Here is an 18,516-nt window from a genome sequence, read left to right as displayed (position 1 = left end):
CTTCCCCGATGCACGCGGCTTCTTCGCATCCGGCTTCATAAATGGCAGATCCCGCCTCGGAGGTAGAATCTCATCGAGCGATTGAGTGTCATGGCAGGATGTGGTAGGATGAGAAGAGGTCACGGTGCTATTTGCCACCGGTGCTTCACTGTTGTTGGCCGGTACGAGGTCTGTAAGCGTATGGGTGGTACTCGACGAAGCGGGACGCAGAAAAGGCCCTATTAGTGCAAATAAGCTGTTAGCAAAGTCACTCCATGACTTGTAGTTGCTTGGGAGGTACCAGTATTAGCTGATCTTGCACATGGATCAATCGTCGGAGACGATTGAGATGAGAAGAACATATTGTTCAAAGTCGGTATACCCGGCGCATCTGGAACACTAGGGAACGGTTGTGGAGGAGCAGGCGCAGAAGCAACTGGCCCAGAGCGCCATTGTGAAGATGTAGGTTTGCGGACTGGTGGTAATGAGCCGACATTGGATTCCGAAAATGGACATTTGATGTTGCTCAAGATGACCAAGGTTGAGTAGTAGTCGCGATCGGATGAAAATTTGATTTGGAATCGACGAATCTGCGACGTGGGATATTAGAGTTAAAAGGTAGAATCCTTGGGGATGGAGAGTAAGAACGCACGCATATACCGTCCTTTGGATATTTCACAGCAAGACAGGGCAGCTTCACGATCACAGCAAAAACCGGCTTCACCTGACCACTCTGTCCAGACAAAGCAAACTTCGCGGCTTCTTGTGAGTGGTATGTAAGATCGACTTCTTCCTAGATTAGAGGACGTTTTAATGTTAGTATTGTCTCAAGTGCAAGGTCCAGGAGCGTTCAAATACGGCACCAGTAACTCGTAGTCTCGAAACACCTTCAAAAAAACTCGTGCTGGTGTCAGTCCAGGCACGGCATGGCTTTCAATTCTTCCAATTATATCGCCGTTTCCCATTATATGACTCCAGTTCAGTGGGCCATTGTGTCCGATTGAGGTGGTTGTGTGGGAGAACTTCGCGAGAGGCAGGCAGGCAAGCTGGGTGGGCTCCGGGGGCTGCTGAGAAGGGTGGTACATGATGAAATTATTGTTGATGGGTCCAATTCACTGACATAGTAGCATATACTCGCCTATATGATATATAAAGAAGTTTAGGTTGAGGGATAGATGGGTAAAATGAGAAGTGTTGGTGAAAGAAAGAAGACGAAGTTGGCTTAGGGTAGAGCATGTGACCGCCATGTATATGTGTCCGATCACTCATCATATAGTAGAACCTCTTTTTCCCCCTCATATGCCATCCTCATTACCAAAACAATTCAACGTGATTTCAGAATTATGTTACAGACGAATAAACAATGTACACGAGGCATCTATATTTCTATTACACCATCTATATATACCACCGTTAAAAATACATTATTCCCCTAAATTTTATATCATAAGCAAAGAACCGGACTGCACGCCAACTCTTAGTTGCTCGATGTGGTAGTAGAGACAGCACTGCTGCTCTGAGGGAGTCCCCCATCAATGCCTCTCGGGTCACCGTCCGAAGTACCATTAACCGCAACTCCACCGTTGGCCGTCCAAACGTTGGTGTAGTAGGGGTAGTGAACAGCTGAGACGTTGACTGCAACAGTAATCCATGCAAAAAGACCGTCTTCCACTTTTTCTCCCAAGTAAGCGTAGTTCAACATCGGATCCGCATCATTCCCTTCGGTCTCCTGCCCGACGACTCGATCCTTAGCATTGGCAGTGATGGGAATGTCATTCGTGTTGTACGGGTAGGTCGACTCCACGGTGTTGATAATCTCCTGGTCCCAGAAAATTTGCGCGATATGCGGGATCGTTCCACCGGTAAGGGTGTTGTTCGGAAGTAGAGTAGCGTTGAAATGAGCGATGTTGTGGTAATGGGTGGTCCGGCTATCGTAATGGCCAGGGAACAAGGTGTCAAATGTAACGACTCCATCCGCGTTTGTCTTCTGGACACCTCGCAAGAAGGTACGCTGGTGATTCGCAAGGTCCGCGGCGTTTCCATTGCCCTCCGCAACAAGGCCGGAATAGACACCAGTAGCATTGCAACCCCAGATCTCAGTGTAGAGATCTGGGATAGGCTCGCAGGTATTGATATCGATGTATTGTTGTTCCATGATTACCGGCACTCCAGGCTCGCCTTCACGCAATTTCGAACGGATTCTTTCTCCGGGAATCCAGTACGGCCCGGTCTCTCCCTCCGGACTCGGACCAAGTAAGCAGATTTTCTCTTTCGAGTTCTTGAATATTTCTTCAGCAGAGGATGTGGGAGCACTACCAGTCATGTTGTGAGACTTATCCAGGACAGTGCTAGTGTCTCGGGTCATGAGCTGCCGGCGGTGCAACTCAACCACAGACTTACGACGGGCCTCAGCGCGGGCTTGCAAGCCGCTCTGATCCAAGCGAGTCGAGCATTTCTGTAGCCCGTGGTGAACATCTCTTTTGAGAACTTGAACCCCCGGAGAGGCATGCTCCTCATGATGCCCGGGGTGAGCGGCTGTCAGGACAGCACTGCCGATGACTGCGGCGTTGAACACGTTTTTGAGTTGCATATTTCCGGGAAAGCAAAAGAAAAGAAGATGAAAGAGATAATTGCCAATAAGCAGCACAATGCGAGTGTTGATTGTTGTCTTTATGAGGAGACAAATGCACTGCTTTTATATGGTCCTCTTCACCCTAATTCCGAACATCCGGACCATATCCCGGAAATTTCTGCCCGTTTTGATGCTGTGAACGTAAAAAAAAAAAAAAAAAAGCATTCTGGATAATGACTTATTCGGCTTGGCATCCAATACTCTCGATCACAGTATGGAGATTCGGTGGTAGTTGTGACTTTTGGAAGTGATCGCCCCGAAAGGACAATGTTTTGAATAGAGGCATAGCTACATATCGGAATCAGACCCGGCTCCTAGCCAATGGCCAACACTCAATTGCAGACTACAAAATCATGCCTCTCAAGGCAACAAGGTTTGCAATGGAGCCTATTTGATTGGGGCTGCGCATACACTGTTGGGCGTGGGGAGTTGGATTCCCACATTCAGGACGTCCCCGTGAATTCAGTACATAACCTCTCCCCATTTCCCTCCCACAATTCGTCCCACGGTCTCCACGAAGAATTGTGGAGTTTCTAAAGATGAAAAGGGCTTGGCTATGGGCTAAGAAGTGCCAAGCCGTGGGCCCGAAAGTGAGTTTGATGCTCTTGCTTCAGAAAATTTCGAACACTTCAAGTTGTAGTATTTCAGGATGCGAGAAGACGAGTCAATACAGAGAACAAACCTGCTATGCTTCTGACTGAATTTCGGATCCAGGTTACTGTGTAGAAAGCTAGTTATATTCGTCATCTGATGTGCAGCTCTACCGGCTCGGGCCCGAGATGTGCTCTCGGAGTACAAAAATTCGGGATCGTCGGCGTCCCCTAGGGTAGCCGACTACTGCAACATTGATTCCTTTAGCACCTGCGCATATAGTCATTCATTTTATCTTTCGGCTCCATGGGTTTCTTGTCAATTTGGTATAGTTCCCCGGGCCGCTATAAACCAGAGCAACAGTAAAAGGCGTTGAGAGACAGCATATAAATACCCTGAACTGTAAGCCTCGCGATTTATGCTCGTCACGTCCATATATGACAGTTGGCAGTCCACCACTGGAGATCAGCGGGTTCTCTGTACTTGGTGAGAAACTTTGGGAGCAGCATATATCCATATTGGCAAGAAACGCAGGAGTACGGAGTGTGCTAAGGCTTGTGTGGAACAATCTGTAGGAATGTCCTAGGAGATCCTTCAATGAACATAAGTCAGATAGTCGAAGTGGATATGCATCCACAGATAGTAGCATGTTGTCTTACGTGATGTCCAATTAGGTACCTTTGGGCGATCAGCGAAGCGAACTGTAGGGATAAGTATTTTTCCCCGAGGAACGTATCCCGTATTTCGAGTCATCAAAACCCCAAACGAGCTTTTGTAATGCCCTTAAGCAGGTGCATTTAGTATACAGCAATGCACTGTACTATTGAAACAACCCAATCGGGCCATCTTTTAAGCGAGAAGTGTCCAAGACGGAAGCCATGGTGCTGGAAACTTCAGGACAGAGTGATATAATCAGAGACACCATGCTTCTAATTTGCAGTTTAGATCCCTTCATCATAAGACCTAAGAAAGAGAGCACAATTGAGTCAAGAGAAAATTTCGCACACCCCAGAAACCGGATTGTATTCGGTGTTAACTCCGGTTTCCAGCTGAAGAGAAGCGTTAGTCACATAAGCTCTGTTCCAATCAATCTTCTTGCTTCTGTGTCGTATACACAAGAAGCCATAGAGGCGGGAAATTGGAAGGATCGTCCATCTAGATTTATTTTGTTTGGTATAGGATAAATAACAGCCACTCGGCATTCCGAGTGCTGGTAGTATAAGGTCCACGAGAGACACTTGGGTTTCAGAGGCGTTGGGCTGAAAGGAAAGCTGTAGACAAGATCTCACTTCATAAATAACGAAAGACAGGCCCATGAATTGCTGAGCAGAATATCCCTGACTGGACGTGGTAATACTAGGAACTTGGACTGCCGTTGGAGTAGTTAACGTGGTCGGCAAGCGAGTGGGCCATGTAAGCGAGTGGGCCACCTAACCACTTTTTCGCATCCCAGTCTATATATCTATTTTCTATCAACCACTATGCCACCAAATCGAGTCAGATCGAGACAAGATTCTATTCAGCAAGAGGGCCGCTTCTTACTTGCTATACGAACTTGGAAAAGAAAAGAAATTAGTACTATTCGCCAAGCCGCAGACCAATTCCAGGCCCCCCCGTATTACGCTCACGCGTCGACTATGCAGTACTACAAATCGCGCTGAATCTCGCGCAAATGGCCATAAATTGACACATATCGAAGAGAAACTACTTCAGCAGCGGATACTATCGCTAGATATACGTGTAGCAGGCCCTACACAAGCTCATGTACGTTTTACAGCCTCTTGATATTGGGTGCTTCGCGGTTTTAAAGCGCTCGTATGGTGGCTTAGTCGACCAGAAAATGCGGCTCGGGATCAACTACATCGATAAGCTTGACTTCCTTGCAGCATATCCACAAGCTTGTATTGACGCATTCAAAGCAGACACGATCAATAATAGCTTTCAGGTAGCAGGATTAGTACCATTCAATTCTCAACCAGTGCTATCAAATCTTAATATTCGACTTCGGATGCCTACGCCACCCGCAAGCCGCGATAGTGAATCAAGCACTTTTTACCCACATACACTCGCGAACGTTGATGAGCTTCTAAAGCAAGCATCATCAATCAAAACATTCCTTAAGCAACGCTCAAACAGTCCACCCTCGCCCTCACAGACCACGTTAAACCAGCTTATCAAAGGCGGTTAAATTGCAATGCAGAATGGTATACTTCTCGAGGGAGAAAATAAGCAACTACGCGCCGCAAATGCTACACAAAGGCAGAAGCGCGCTCGTGTGAATAGATGAATAGCCCAAGATAATGGTTTATCAGTACGAGAAGCATTAGAGCTTGAGGAAACTCATAATCAGTTATTTCAGCTAAGAACAGGACTAAGAGAGGCGCCAGCGCAGGCTATGCAAGCGCCAGTTACGCGGCGCCTACCTAAATGTGGTAATTGTAGCAAGATAAGGCATAAGAAGAATGCCTGTCCAAGAAGAGATTAAAGGATATAAAGGCGTTGTGGTTGATATATATCCATAGAAGTGTAGAAAAAGTGGTTAGGTGGCCCACTCGCTTACATGGCCCACTCTGCTTGCCGACCACGTTATCTTCGAGTGCTGCTTTCCTCAGGCATGCAATATGACTCAGCACAAATTTGACTTATCGGATCAACTTATTCTCCGGGGCACGCGAGGCCCGTGATGTTCGCGCGGACTTTTGGCTGCCAGGATGGATCGCAGGACCAGGTTGTATTCACGAAGCTTGTCAGGGCCACCACGAAGGCATTGATAGCTGGCTGCTACTTGTGCTTTTTACTGCAAGTTCTTATTTCCTGCGCGAGTACACTACAATTTCCGTCAACCAAAGCCCGCGTCGATACCTTGCAGTCGCATTCCTTTTGTCGACTGGCTCTCCGATTTAACTCGATCGCGTTTCTAGCCCTCACTCGCGCAGCAATAGAGGCAAATAATTCTGCGAATACACTTACTATCCTTCAGGGAGATCTGTATTTGTTTTTCGACGCCGAGGATCGCCAACCTAGGAGACATCGAAACAAGGAACGACCGGAATCCGCTTTAATTGAATTGTTTGTCAGAACCTGTCGCGCCTTCGAATACGAGATCCGATACATCTTGATTTAAAAAAACAAAGGTCTTGGTATTGCAAAGCGTAGGCGGCAGTTATTGGCGACAACTCTAGTGGAATTGATAGGCCTGTATACAGGAGCAACAGGACTACAATAGACAGCATCGAGTCTCAGCTTTTAACGCGCAAACTTCTTTCGGGAAACCTCTATCTGTCAAGGACCAAGATGTCCGCCAATACTCCGCGCACATCCCTGCGAGGTAAGTGTTGAAAAATCTCATAACTAGCCTTTCGCGTATGCGTATCTCATACTGACCGGTTCAAAAGAGGGCTTGCGCCAGGCTCCCAAAATCAACCAGCCATTCATTCCTGATACAGCTCCGGTGAGACGCTCCCATATTCATTCGACCACATCTCCTCAATCAACTCCAACGCATGACAATGTCATCCCGTCCACGAATCCGAACAGTGCCCAGTTTAGCGCGGGGAGCTGGGATGGGCAGAGGTTGGTGCCCATGTCAACGCGCGAGGTAGCGACTCCAGGGAATAGACCAGGCCTGTTTCCAAGTGTCAACAACAGATCGAAGACCGCGAAGCAAGCCAATTTCTATGACCCTTATTTTCCACTGAGATTTATCGAAGTCCCAAAGTGTAAGTGGCTTGGATTTGTTTAAAGAGACGCCACATTTGAATTGCTGGAGCTGACCATACACTAAACAGCGGATCATATTTACAAGCGGGCACATTATGGTTTGCAGTCAGGTATATCGGACGAGGTTGATTTCGCATTGTATCACTTGGTGCAAATCTCCAATCAGCGCTGGGATAAGTTCAAGTTCGAAGGCTTCCCCCTGCTTGCTGAGACCCTTATGGGGAAGGCTTTGGACATCACATATCTCTGTACTGGCATCAAATGGGAGCTTGAGTATGATTTCCGGCAGCCTACTGACCGTGCGAACGTCCTCAATTCATTACACGGCACCCGGGATCTTCTAGAGAAGATTGAGAAACTGCCAGTGACATTGCCAAATGACACGCTTGAAACTTACGAATTCAACCATCGTCTCCGAAACGTGAAGGAGGCGACACTGGTCCTCCGAAACATGGTACTCCTCAAAGAGAACGCATTTTATGTGGCACGTTATGCCAAGGGGTTATTAAGGGATTTTTTGGTCATCCTCCTCAACATCCCGAACCAGCCTCGCTTGAACGAAATCAAGAATGATGCTTTGGATATTGCGGAAGAGGTTACGAAGTTCATGAGAACCGACACACAGGATCCGCTCTGGATCACCCTTCTTAGATGCCTTGAGTCACCAGACCGTGCTCACGTTGTGCGGGCCCTCTGGGCTCTGACCCATTTCGGGACAGAGCTGGATGAGCCAGACGCAAACAAAGCGATGGAAAGCATTTCGAGAGAGACTGTACAACAGCTATATTTCCATACGCTCCTTGACTTGGATAAAGATATCTTAAGCGGTGCACTGGACTTCTGGTACCAGTACACACTTTCTCCAGACAATGTTGAGAGTTTGATGGACGTTATTAATCTTCCGATTATCTTTGTGCCGCGCATGATTGCCTTGTTAGCGTACGAGGGGCGACCTTCAAAGAAAGAAACGGTACTGCAGGAGGAAAAAGTGGCTCCTCCGCCATCAGAAATACCTCGCATACCTTCTGAACTCCTCAGAGACCTGATGGAACTCACAGAGCCTGAGCGCAGCTCCCGCTGGCTACGTTGCTGTTTTGTTGAGGATGGTGATTGCGAGATTACACAAATTGCATTGTGGCAAGCCTACCAAAGCCGATTTGCAGACCCTCGGGTTCCTGGCGGCGGTGTCCTCCCTGCGGCGGAGTTCATCAAGAATGTTAGTACCACCTTCACCAACGCCCAAGCTCAAGTCATCAATGGCCCTGGCGCCGCGACAAAGTTCATTATCAAGGGAATCCGGCCACTTGAGACCGCATATAGTTTCCAGGGATTCCCTTACTTTTACTGCCAATGGGCAGACAACACAAAACCATCTAAGGAATGCCAACGCGCATTTACTACCCCCGCTGATCTCCGCACACATGTCTTCTCCGAACACATGAATCTCAAAGCCACCGACACACCTGGCCAATATAATCTGGAGAAGGCGGATTCGCCTGTGCACACCTGCTTGTGGGACAATTGCACCAAGTTCCGCTTGTCTGGGCTCAGTGCCGACACTCCGTTGGTTGCTGGTCATGTATCCTCGCATCTACCTGAGGATCTTGCGCCAGATGCAGAGCCACCAACCTCGAAGCGTGCTGTGCTCCAAGAGCGCATCGTGCGCAAGTGGTTCTATATGGACTCTCCGGTCAACGAACGAGGCGAGCCCGTCGGTGTGGCTTACAAGGCTGCTCTGGTGCTGCGCAATCTTGCTAAGAACCTCCCTACTGGTACTGCGGCGCACTATGGCGGGCTTCCTTGGAAGAAAGCCGTTTTTCTCAGCCATCGCCCCAAGATTATCGAGACATGGGATCGCAACCGGTCTCTGCGCAAAGAGCTCACTGAGTTGATTATGGCAGTAGAGAAGGAGGACTACTATTAAAGCAACCAAAGTGATAAAAAATGACTGAAATGACGCAAAGGAAAGACTTTTGCTTATTCTCGACTGAGGATCTTTTGTGGACGTGTTTTTGTACTTTTCACGTTTTGATTATGCATTATACGGTGTACGAATAATAATACCCGGGCTGTCTGGTCTCTGCCTACCTTACTCTCAGAACTTCTGTGGCTATCACAATCTCTTCAGACCAGTCTTATCTAAGGGCCTGACGGCTGAACCTCGGTACTCGTGCGGCTTTGCGAAAAGGTTGATAGGCGGGATGGAAGCGCGGATGAAAATATATGGCGTCTATGGCATGAAGCGGACTTATGGATTGACTTCTTTTTTCTTTTCTCTTTCCTTTTTTTTTTTTTTTTTTTTCTCTTTTTTTTTTTTCTTTAACAGGAGTGTACTATAAGGTTCAAATGGAGGGGACTTGATGAGATGATACGATTAGATAAGTTCTCATTGTTGAATTACTATGTATAAGATTAGTTCAGAGTACACATTCCTTTCCATTTAAATTCTGCACCGTAAGACATCGAAAGGCGCGGAGAGCATTTGTATTTCCCTAGATTTGCCCGACATTGGACCATGTCCAAAAGTGATATAGCGCAGGGTTTGTCTATACTGTGCAAATTATGCAAGGTCTTATGTCATCTATCCCCGCCCACCTTTTGCAGCCTGCAGCCACACTTCGTTTAACCAACACCCCAAACAACAAAGGAATGCTCAGAATATCTCGCATACGTTTACGACATAGAGCAAGCGACTTCAAAGATGGGTGAGAAAAGCGACAACTTCTTTAGAGTCAGTACCTCCCTAAACTCGGATATCTCCAGCTTGTCGCACAATGAATTCAACGTCGCACTTGGCATGACTAACCACTGGGTCGATTGCTATACAGGAATTAGAAAAGACCTACTGCCCACCGCTGGATGCAGCTTTATTTACAGCAATTGTTTCCGACTATGATCTATCAGACTCGGGTCAGGTCCAACAGGCCCGCGACACTTTAGATATCCTTCAACTGTCTGCTCTGGAACAGGAAGATCTTCCTTTCGACCCATCAGGTACCAGTGGCTTGGGGACGACCAGCAACGATATTGATGGGATCGTGTCGGATCGCAGTGCCTCTCGAAATGATAGTTCAGGCCAATCTCAGGAAACGGATCTCACATCGGAATTCTCCTCGATTGACATGAGAGATAGGGATTTCTTCGGTCACAGCAATGATCGTTCGACTTCCTCTGCATCAGCAGGATATATACTAGGAGCCGATGGGAACATCACTTTGGCTGGAGCGAGTGAGGAGGACAAAGTTCGCTACTTGACGGAAATGTTTCCGTCGGTAGAACGCTTTACTATTCAGCATACGCTGAAAAAATCGGACGGTGATGTCGATCGTGCAATGGACGTTTTGCTTAATCTCGCATTCTTCGACGAGCAACCTCCTGACGAAGACGGAGGCAGAGTCTTAGTTCCCAAGGGCATCGATGGCTTCCAGGAGGGCTCGAGTGGGAAGGGACGCAAGCGGAAGACTAAGAACAAGAACAAGAACCAGGAGTTGTCGTCGCCTGCAGGCTCCGAATTCGACGAGAGCCCGAGCTTCAACAAGTGGAATGCTGGGTTAAAGGATGTCGACTTCATCCATTCACGAACTTCACCGATACTAAAGAAGGAGACGGTCAGCTCGACCTATCACGCCAACGGAGCCTCATTGCCCGCAACAATTAGGGCTCTCGCAACTGCGCATGCGCCGAAAGACGAAAGGAAGATTCACGAGAACCCCGTCATGGCTGCGCAGGTGGCTGAGTTGACCCAAGAGTTTCCTTCGATCGCGCCATTTACTTTTGCAGGATTACTTTGCATCACACGAAACTCGACTTCAGCTGCTAATGAGTTAGCAGCTGCCTTAATCACCCGCCCAATGACGCCTTCTGTGTCTCAGTTGATCCAGTTCACAGCTACACCCCCGCCTCTCGATATCGAAGACGACACGCCCAGCCAACGCAAGCGAGAGGCTCGAATGATCAGAGACTTTGATCGCGCGCAAGGAACCGCAGGGGCGCATTTTGTCGCTGGTGCAGAAGCATTCTCCAAGGCCTCGATGGCATACAGACGTGGAAGGTCTGATCGCTTGATGGGCGGTGCAGCTGCGTATTACTCCTCAATTGGGCGTGACCATCTGGAACGAGCGAAACGCAACGCTGCCGCCGCTTCTGACGCATTGGTAGACTCTCAATCGACGTCCACAATGCTGGATCTACACGGAGTCTCAGTGCAGGACGCCGTCCGTATTTCCAGTGAACGAGTCCAGGACTGGTGGGACGCACTTGGCGATACCAAGTATATGCGGGCCAGGGAAGGCCGCGCATACGAAGGATATCGTATTGTCACCGGAGTTGGACGACACAGTCACGATGGTACGTCCCGGCTGGGACCGGCCGTGTTCAAGAGACTTGTACGGGATGGATGGAGAGTGGAAGTGGGTGAAGGAGTTTTTACGGTGCTTGGTGTTTCTCGTCGCTGAGTGTTTATGTGCTATTTCCTTATGGGTACATATGGCGTGTCATTTACATGTAAATTTTTTTGGAATCTGTTCGAGATACCCTGACAGTTAGCGCCATTTATTCTGTCAATTTATGTTGCGTGGATTGAAGAAAATTGCTGTATATTATGCCACGCGCAATCAATGACCAAACGCTGTATAGGACCGGGGCGCCGTTATTCTGAGCCGCAGTGGATAGAAGACTTCCAGGCACTATCTATTTATTGGCGCATTGGATTGTTTGTGCAACCCTGATGCAGGAAAGAGCAGACAACGACGCCTCGCTGGGTGACTCCAGTCAAGTGGTCTGGTTCCTTCCTCTCGTTATATATTCTTCAACCCCTCACGATCCTCCGTCTGATCGAGAAATATCAGACAATGAAGATGATATGCCAGTACGCAAGAAGGGCCGCACCTCCGGTCTCACCGCCGAGGAGATGGAACAAGGTGGAGGGGTCAGTCTGATCAGGTACGTTGGGTTTAACGTTCTCAACCAGTTACAGACTGATGTGAGGTCAACAAAACTGCAAAATCGATACCTGCGCTGGTTGGTTTAGCTCTCGCTTGCAGTCTCAATCCAGACTATTCCCCAGTTTGGAACGAATGAGAGCCGAAGTGGGAAGCATTCCTGGAGAACGAACTGAAGAAAGTGATGGAGGAATTAGGGCAGCACGTGCGTTGATTGACCCCAGGATTTCACGAAGACAACGAGGCCGTCCTGAAGAAAGAGTTCAAGGACCGACTGTCGACAAAATGGGAGCCTATGCTGAGTGGTCTTCGCTCAGGAGCCGACAAGCAGGCCAAGGCCGAGTCCCTCCACCTCTTCTGAAAGTGCTCTCGGACAGGCAGCACAAACAACGGACCACAAAGTCTCCACCGACCTCCCCCAGGGACCACGCGGCATTTGTTGAGTCCTGTCGTCAGTTGAAAGTGTTCATAGAAGGCAAGCAAACTATGGCATTATTTTTCTGCGGTGGTATCATCCTCTGCCGTGCCGGGAACGGAAACAACCAGCCCAACCTCTGCTCCAGTGAATGTCTTTTGATCAGCAAGCGACGATTCAATGGCGAACAAGTCGATCCTGCCAGCCGCTGGAGTCACTCCAGGATCCAGTATGGATGTATACCAATGTTTGATTTCCAACTGTGGTCTAGCTAGCTTCGGTCGAGGAAATCAGGATGTGATGGATCCAGAATGCTTAATGACCGTATTTTTTGGTTCACTACTTAGTGAATTCGTTAAACGCAGTGAGAAGACGGGGCAATGTTTCAATCTCAGTGATAAGCACATACCTTCGTATTTTCAAGTCCCAAAGCTAACGGAAGTATACTAGGCGCCTGGATCGCGCAATAAAAAACGCCCATCCCAGGAGTCACGTTAGGGAGCCTGGAATGGCGACTCTCTGAGCAAGAGATAGAAGATTTTATCAAATTCATGAAGTTTATGCTCGGATGGCTGCCAGAAGAGCGCAAGATGGCGAGGCAATTGCTAGAGGATCCGTGGTCGGTAGAGCCATAATCCCACACGGGCCCTCCTCTCATTATCAAACTACTACGTTAAGAAGTACGTATCGTGCGCAGCAGACAGGTATCCTTACTAAGCAAATAAATTCCTCCTATCATCATCATAACCGAACTAGACATCTCTCATATTTCTCATAAAATCCCAGCGGTATCGGTCCCAGAATTCGTATCCCATAACCGCTGATTAGCTCTTAATGATCAAAGCCACCCGTAGACCTATTTTTGTTGTAGTCTTTTATTTCTTTCCACCAGATGGGGTGTAGTTCGAGCCACCACTACCGTTGTTGTAGTAGGTGCTTCCGTTGGGGTTGGAGTAGTAGTACGAGCCGTTGCTATGGACAATCAATAATTAACCCTTAATCTAGAAGGCAAAGCATGGAGCAGGAGAGAACAGAAAGTAGATATACTAACGAGTTAGAGTAGTGGTAGCTGTTTGAGCCATTATCGTAGTCACGGCTGCAGTAATGGTTGCCCTGCGGTGGCAGTCGGATTAGTATGGGTCGTATGAGGAATGGGGGGGTGGAGGGTAGGGTACCTGACTGTTGGTGCCAGAGCCGGTGTAGGAGTATCCGTTGGGCATTGTAGTTTATGGTGATAGATGGATAGCTCGTATCAGTTGGTGGGTGTTGAATGTGTTGTCTGGAGAGCTGGAAGGATGCGGGGAGAGTGGAGGAAAGCTATGGAAGCTAGGGAAGCTAGGGAGCGGGAGCTTATAAAGCGGGTTACGGCAAACGAGAGTTATCTGTGCTTCAGGACCCGCGACTATTATCTTCTGCAATGGGTGATTGTAGATCTATCACTTTGGCTATTTTTCTGTTGAAGCTGAGTCCTTCGAGCAGGATCACTCGTGTCTTGCGGGATACAAGTAGACGTTACAAGAGTCATGACGATTATACATACTAGAAACAACGGTTCCCTTCAAATTTCTCATATCAGCATTGAACGTGACAAATCCACCATATAAAAACCATCTCAGAACCAGCAGGGCCTCGTCTCCCACGTAAACAATGTGTAGCAAAACACCCCAAAGATCTGACCCTTCCCTTTGCAACGATGACCCGTTGACAACGCAAACAAGAAACGAAGAGAAATCAACGAGCATTACAATTGAATCTGGCGCTTATGGTCTAGAATTCGCATCATGTGGCATATGTACAATTAGAGGAAGATACAAATAAATTATCGATATAGAAGATTACTCCCAAACGTTCGAAAACAAATCATCAGCACCACCACCAAACCCGCCAGCCGGTTTAGTAGAAGCCGTCGTAGAAGAAACAGGTGCCGCGCTCTCCCAACCGCCAAAGTCCTCGTCAGTAGCGACTGTCGGTGCAGGCTTAGGAGACGGGACACCCCAACCGCCAGGAGAAATGTCGTTCGCGGTTATGGTCTCAGGGACCTTCATCATATCAGCCGTTGAAGGAGCAGCAGGAGCGGCGGGTTCAGGGTCCGGGTTGGACCATGCGTTGCCGCCTCCTCCCCATGGGTCGATGCTCGACGGGAGGATGTTGGCTGTCACGGCCGGCGTCGACGCGGAGGGGGAGGTCGCAGGTTTAGGAGCGGGTGCGGGAGATGGGTTCAGGTTGAAGGCTGACTTCATCTCCTCTTGAGGAGATGATACCTTTGGCTTGGGTGGTGGGGGAGCGGTAGAGGTGGCTAAAGGTGGAGATGCAAGGCCAAAGAGATCGTCCGAAGCTAGCGGCGGCTGCGGCTTGCTCTGTTGGGGTTGCGGCGATGGAGATGCAAACCCTCCGAAGAAGTCTTTTCCAGAAGAGATCGAGGTGGTGTGCGATTGAGGCTTAGGTTGCGGAGGAGCCGTTGGGGATGTCAAGCTGTCAAATAAGCTGACGCCCGCACCGCTACTGGCTGATGCGGTTGGAGAGGATAATTTAGGGGCTGCAGGGGACGACTTTGCACTGGCATAGCTCGCGAGGTTGGCGAACGGAGACGGTTTCTCCACGGGCTTCGGTGCTGGAGAGGTAGTGGATGGGAATGACAATCCACTGAACGCATCGGTCAAACCACCCATGTTCGACGATGACGCAGATTGGGGGGGCGGAGAGGCCATGTCTCCGAAGGATGGCTGGCGCTGATGTTGAGCGGGGGCCGGCTGAGGTTTCGCATAAAGCGACAAGATGGATTGCTTCAAGTCTGGTCGCGACATTGCGGACGAACCGGTAGGTGTGGATGAAATGCTGGCTGGACGGCTGGACTGCGCGGGTTGAGGGCTACCAAAGAAATCGAGTCCGAGCAACGAGTCGTTTGCACGGTGCTGTTTTGGGCCTGACTGCGGTTGCTGGGGCGGCTGTACACGCGGTGTAGGATCTGTTGTACTAGGCCGGGCTGGGGGAGAAACGATATCATCATCGAAGAGGCTGACCGACGCCGTTTGTTTGTGTTGTGCCGGGGGAGGGGGGTTCCTAGACACCGGTGCTCGCTGGGAGGCCGAGCGCTCAAGCTTGGCCTTTTCCTGAACGACAGCAAGGGGCTGACCAGTCAGTTTCCTGTTCATTGTCACATGAGTCGAGAAGTGTGTCCACTTACCACATCATCATCACCGGATTCCAGAGTCGACGGGTCGGGCATGCCCCCGTCCATTACCCAACGCTTGGAATCGTACTTGGTGCGGATGAAGTTCTCGATCTTACTGTCGCACAGCACCTGTCAGCATGAGGTTTAGGTACTATTCAACCCGCAAGCTTCACTCACGCTTCTGAGGGAACATGACCGGGCGCAAGTTTCGCCTCCCAATATCTGTAGACAACCCATCAGCACGACCACCTTAACCATTATCCTCGAACAACAGGTCGACGAACTTGTTGGCTCTCGCATTGCCCCATTTCACCACACTCTGAAGTTGTTCATCGGTCCACGCGTCGAGATCCACGGACTTCACTCTGCTGATATGTGTACCCATACCCCTATGGATTCCGGAGCAACGAATGCAAATAAAGATACCTAAGTTCCAAGATGCCCATCGCGGATCTATCAAGGAAAAGATAATGTCAGTATCCCATCCCAAAAACCATGTAGTTATCGCAATCCGGTATACGGGGATCCCGTCGGGCATTCAACTAACGTTTGTTGCGCTTGCAATCGGCACACGTTTTGTTAGTATCAAGCTTGAGCAGACTCTTGATGACCTGCTGGTTCTGGGCGGCCTGAGTCGGGGTCGGACGGCGAGACATGGCAGCAGTTCGACTCAATCAGGAATAACGACAATGTTGCTGTTGTTGTGCACGAGGGATGGGAGATTAACGGGGAGTGAAATGCGGATCGTGGCCCTTTGGGTGGCGGTGCGTGGCGGCCTTGTTGCCTTATCGCCTTGGGCGGGCTGACATTGCTGTATACTACAGGGTACGAGCATAAAACGATTGTACTCGCTGGTTGTGAGTAAAAGAGGGGGTTATAGTCACTGTAAATATATATATCATTCAATAAGTCATATATTCATATCACATCGCCTCCACAAAAACCATATACGACACTCCCCAACACCAATATACTCCACACCACAATCACACCCATACAATCACTAAAACCCAACCACTACGCCTTCGCCTTCTCATCTCCCTCGGTAAACCTCAAACTAACGCTATTAACACAATGCCTCTCATCCGTCGGCGTCTTATACCCCTCCCCCTTGAACACATGCCCCAAATGCCCTCCGCAATTATTACACACAATCTCCGTCCTTTCCATCCCAAACGAACTGTCGGTGAACCTCTTCACGGCGCCAGGGACCGAGTCAAAGTATGCGGGCCAGCCACAGCCGGACTTAAATTTATGGTTGGCTTTGTAGAGAGGCGCGTCGCAGCCGGCGCAGGTGTAGACGCCGTTTGATGGGTAGTGGGCATCGTAGGCGCCGGTGTAAGGGCGTTCAGTTCCTTTTTCGCGGAGGATACGGAATTGTTCTTTTTTTGTTAGTCGTTGACTAGCTAAGATCATTGAGAATAGAAATGGGAGGGGAGGAAGGCGAACCAGGACTTAAAACGGCCCTCCACTCATCATCGCTGCGCTGATCGGGGTAGGACATATTGTCACTAGATTCGGCTTTGGCACTTGAACTGAATAGAGACCCAATGATGGGAATCGTAGGAGCGGCTTTGAGGACTGTAGCTCCGGATACTGGAAGAGGGAGCTTGCCAAAGTAGCGAGACGGAGATGCGGTGATTTGGGGTCTGAGGGGAATCGAGAATGTTCGGAGCGCGGTGGTTAAACGCTGGAGGCGCATTGGGAGGGGTTGTTCAAAGAAACTGTAAGCGAACTAATTAATAAGAATAGAATTGGTGGTTTTTAGCCGAAGAAAGACTTGAAGCCATCGCAAGACTCGTAGAAATCGCGAATTTGCCGTCGCTTTTACGTCATCATGCGGAGAGTTAGTTAACTGGTTAGTTACTATTTGAGAGGAAGTTATCAAATGTCTTAGCAGGTATATTTATTCAAAATTCTATACATGAAAAGCGGTAAAGTTCAATCATAGATAAAGAAAACGCTGTATATCCATCAAATAATGACCATTATTTGCCCGTCAAAAGAAACTGATTATAGAATTCGCACCTCACACTATCCACACCTCGTTGGCGCAGCTTATCGCGCTTACTGCGCGAAAGGAGTAGGGAAGGCAGAGGGAGTTCCAAAGGGCGCAGAGCCAGAAGGAGCAGGGCCCGAGGGAGTAGGGCCAGCACCGAAGGGAGCAGAGCCGAATGGGTTAGAACCGAAAGGGCTAGAACCGAAAGGGTTCGAGCCAAAGGGGTTGGGGCCGAAAGCACCGCCAGAGGAAGCAGGGCCAGAAGGAGCAGCGCCCGAGGGACCAGCACCAAAGCCACCGAACGGCGAGGGACCGCCGAAGCCGCCGAAGCCGCCCGAGGGAGAGGCACCCGAGGGAGCAGGGCCAGAGGGCTTAGGGCCACCGAAACCACCGGGAGGGCCACCGAAGCCCCCGGGACCATCAGAGGGAGCGGGGCCTGAGGGGGTAGGGCCCGAGGGAGCAGGGCCGGAAGGAATAGCGCCCGAGGCAAACGGAGGACCACCTTCCTCACCAAACTGGCCCTGTTTCTGACCCTCCTCAGAAGGCTGAGAGCGCTTCTGCTGCTGCTGGCCAAAGCCACCAGTGGGCTTGGGGCCCTGCGATGGGCCAGAGGGAGTACCAGAGGGGAATCCGGAGGGACCGCCGAACGGAGGAGGGCCAGAAGGAGTAGGGCCAGCACCGAATGGTGCAGTGCCGAACGGAGCCGAACCAAACGGGTTAGATCCAAATTGGTTCGAGCCAAAAGCGCCACCGGAGGGAGCAGGGCCCGAAGGAGCGGGGCCTGAGGGTGCGAAGCTGTGCGAAGCAGCGTCAGAAGGAGCAGAGGGGAACCCGGAGGGACCAGGGGCCGGAGGGAAGTTCGAAGGCAAGCCGGAGGGAGCGCCAGCAGGAGTGCCGGACTCCTGAGGGAAGCCAACAGGCAGGCTTGAAGGGGCACCAGTCACAGACGCCACTGAGCCAGCAGCAGTCGGCTGTTCTTGGGGCTTCTCGTTGTTGGGGACGGGAACGGCCAAAGCAGAGCCGCAGAGGGTGAGGAGGAGGGCAGCGGTTTGAGGCTTCATCGTGATA

At 49.8% G+C, this 18,516-nt stretch overlaps 9 protein-coding genes across 9 annotated transcripts; 3 read left to right on the top strand and 6 right to left on the bottom strand.

Annotated features, from left to right (window-relative positions):
* Positions 1-221: 221 nt before the first annotated feature.
* Positions 222-1,064, bottom strand: EURHEDRAFT_456012 (uncharacterized protein; the record flags this gene model as incomplete). The annotated part of the gene is made up of 3 exons (XM_040784324.1): positions 222-569; positions 632-772; positions 843-1,064. The coding sequence occupies 3 exons, from the start codon at positions 1,062-1,064 to the stop codon at positions 222-224; spliced, it is 711 nt and encodes a 236-aa protein (XP_040638827.1).
* Positions 1,065-1,456: 392 nt separating this feature from the next.
* Positions 1,457-2,569, bottom strand: EURHEDRAFT_456085 (intradiol ring-cleavage dioxygenase; the record flags this gene model as incomplete). The annotated part of the gene is made up of 1 exon (XM_040784330.1): positions 1,457-2,569. The coding sequence occupies one exon, from the start codon at positions 2,567-2,569 to the stop codon at positions 1,457-1,459; it is 1,113 nt and encodes a 370-aa protein (XP_040638826.1).
* Positions 2,570-6,496: 3,927 nt separating this feature from the next.
* Positions 6,497-8,846, top strand: EURHEDRAFT_515453 (putative chromatin remodeling complex subunit (Rsc9); the record flags this gene model as incomplete). The annotated part of the gene is made up of 3 exons (XM_040786378.1): positions 6,497-6,530; positions 6,598-6,921; positions 6,991-8,846. The coding sequence occupies 3 exons, from the start codon at positions 6,497-6,499 to the stop codon at positions 8,844-8,846; spliced, it is 2,214 nt and encodes a 737-aa protein (XP_040638825.1).
* Positions 8,847-9,623: 777 nt separating this feature from the next.
* On the top strand, positions 9,624-11,376 carry EURHEDRAFT_402781 (Smr domain protein; the record flags this gene model as incomplete). Its single annotated transcript, XM_040780166.1, has 2 exons — positions 9,624-9,653; positions 9,751-11,376. 2 exons carry the CDS (start codon positions 9,624-9,626, stop codon positions 11,374-11,376), a joined length of 1,656 nt encoding a protein of 551 aa, XP_040638824.1.
* Positions 11,377-11,648: 272 nt separating this feature from the next.
* Positions 11,649-12,552, top strand: EURHEDRAFT_402780 (uncharacterized protein; the record flags this gene model as incomplete). Its single annotated transcript, XM_040780165.1, has 2 exons — positions 11,649-11,863; positions 11,952-12,552. 2 exons carry the CDS (start codon positions 11,649-11,651, stop codon positions 12,550-12,552), a joined length of 816 nt encoding a protein of 271 aa, XP_040638823.1.
* Positions 12,553-12,978: 426 nt separating this feature from the next.
* On the bottom strand, positions 12,979-13,595 carry EURHEDRAFT_412454 (uncharacterized protein). Its single transcript, XM_040781908.1, has 3 exons — positions 13,453-13,595; positions 13,329-13,390; positions 12,979-13,249 (listed from the first exon to the last, which is right to left on the bottom strand). Exons 1-3 carry the CDS (start codon positions 13,495-13,497, stop codon positions 13,153-13,155), a joined length of 204 nt encoding a protein of 67 aa, XP_040638822.1. The 5' UTR covers positions 13,498-13,595; the 3' UTR covers positions 12,979-13,152.
* A 232-nt stretch (positions 13,596-13,827) lies between these two features.
* EURHEDRAFT_412453 (stromal membrane-associated protein) lies at positions 13,828-16,272 on the bottom strand. Its single transcript, XM_040781907.1, has 5 exons — positions 15,997-16,272; positions 15,734-15,902; positions 15,627-15,671; positions 15,462-15,564; positions 13,828-15,405 (listed from the first exon to the last, which is right to left on the bottom strand). Exons 1-5 carry the CDS (start codon positions 16,103-16,105, stop codon positions 14,113-14,115), a joined length of 1,719 nt encoding a protein of 572 aa, XP_040638821.1. The 5' UTR covers positions 16,106-16,272; the 3' UTR covers positions 13,828-14,112.
* A 56-nt stretch (positions 16,273-16,328) lies between these two features.
* EURHEDRAFT_412452 (peptide-methionine (R)-S-oxide reductase) lies at positions 16,329-17,273 on the bottom strand. The gene is made up of 2 exons (XM_040781906.1): positions 16,899-17,273; positions 16,329-16,831 (listed from the first exon to the last, which is right to left on the bottom strand). The coding sequence occupies exons 1-2, from the start codon at positions 17,149-17,151 to the stop codon at positions 16,467-16,469; spliced, it is 618 nt and encodes a 205-aa protein (XP_040638820.1). The 5' UTR covers positions 17,152-17,273; the 3' UTR covers positions 16,329-16,466.
* Positions 17,274-17,516: 243 nt separating this feature from the next.
* Positions 17,517-18,509, bottom strand: EURHEDRAFT_377672 (extracelular proline-glycine rich protein; the record flags this gene model as incomplete). Its single annotated transcript, XM_040778993.1, has 1 exon — positions 17,517-18,509. The coding sequence occupies one exon, from the start codon at positions 18,507-18,509 to the stop codon at positions 17,517-17,519; it is 993 nt and encodes a 330-aa protein (XP_040638819.1).
* Positions 18,510-18,516: the final 7 nt, after the last annotated feature.

The sequence above is a fragment of the Aspergillus ruber genome (assembly GCF_000600275.1).
Source record: "Aspergillus ruber CBS 135680 unplaced genomic scaffold scaffold00013, whole genome shotgun sequence".
In the NCBI taxonomy this organism is placed as follows: domain Eukaryota; kingdom Fungi; phylum Ascomycota; class Eurotiomycetes; order Eurotiales; family Aspergillaceae; genus Aspergillus; species Aspergillus ruber.
Note: the sequence above shows the minus strand (reverse complement) of the source record. Positions and strands in the feature narration are given on the sequence as shown.

What these genes read in the sequence shown, in the direction of transcription:
- EURHEDRAFT_412454 (XM_040781908.1), bottom strand. Translation starts at nt 13,497, where the DNA reads ATGCCCAACGGATACTCCTACACCGGCTCTGGCACCAACAGTCAG. An exon ending in GCTCTGGCACCAACAGTCAG is followed by an intron (nt 13,391 to 13,452) that starts GTACCCTACCCT and finishes CTGCCACCGCAG; the next exon opens with GGCAACCATTACTGCAGCCG. An exon ending in AGCTACCACTACTCTAACTC is followed by an intron (nt 13,250 to 13,328) that starts GTTAGTATATCT and finishes GATTGTCCATAG; the next exon opens with CAACGGCTCGTACTACTACT.
- EURHEDRAFT_412453 (XM_040781907.1), bottom strand. Translation starts at nt 16,105, where the DNA reads ATGTCTCGCCGTCCGACCCCGACTCAGGCCGCCCAGAACCAGCAGGTC. An exon ending in GGCAATGCGAGAGCCAACAA is followed by an intron (nt 15,672 to 15,733) that starts GTTCGTCGACCT and finishes GGTTGTCTACAG; the next exon opens with ATATTGGGAGGCGAAACTTG. An exon ending in GGTCATGTTCCCTCAGAAGC is followed by an intron (nt 15,565 to 15,626) that starts GTGAGTGAAGCT and finishes GCTGTGCGACAG; the next exon opens with TAAGATCGAGAACTTCATCC.
- EURHEDRAFT_412452 (XM_040781906.1), bottom strand. Translation starts at nt 17,151, where the DNA reads ATGCGCCTCCAGCGTTTAACCACCGCGCTCCGAACATTCTCGATTCCC. An exon ending in GAGGGCCGTTTTAAGTCCTG is followed by an intron (nt 16,832 to 16,898) that starts GTTCGCCTTCCT and finishes TAACAAAAAAAG; the next exon opens with AACAATTCCGTATCCTCCGC.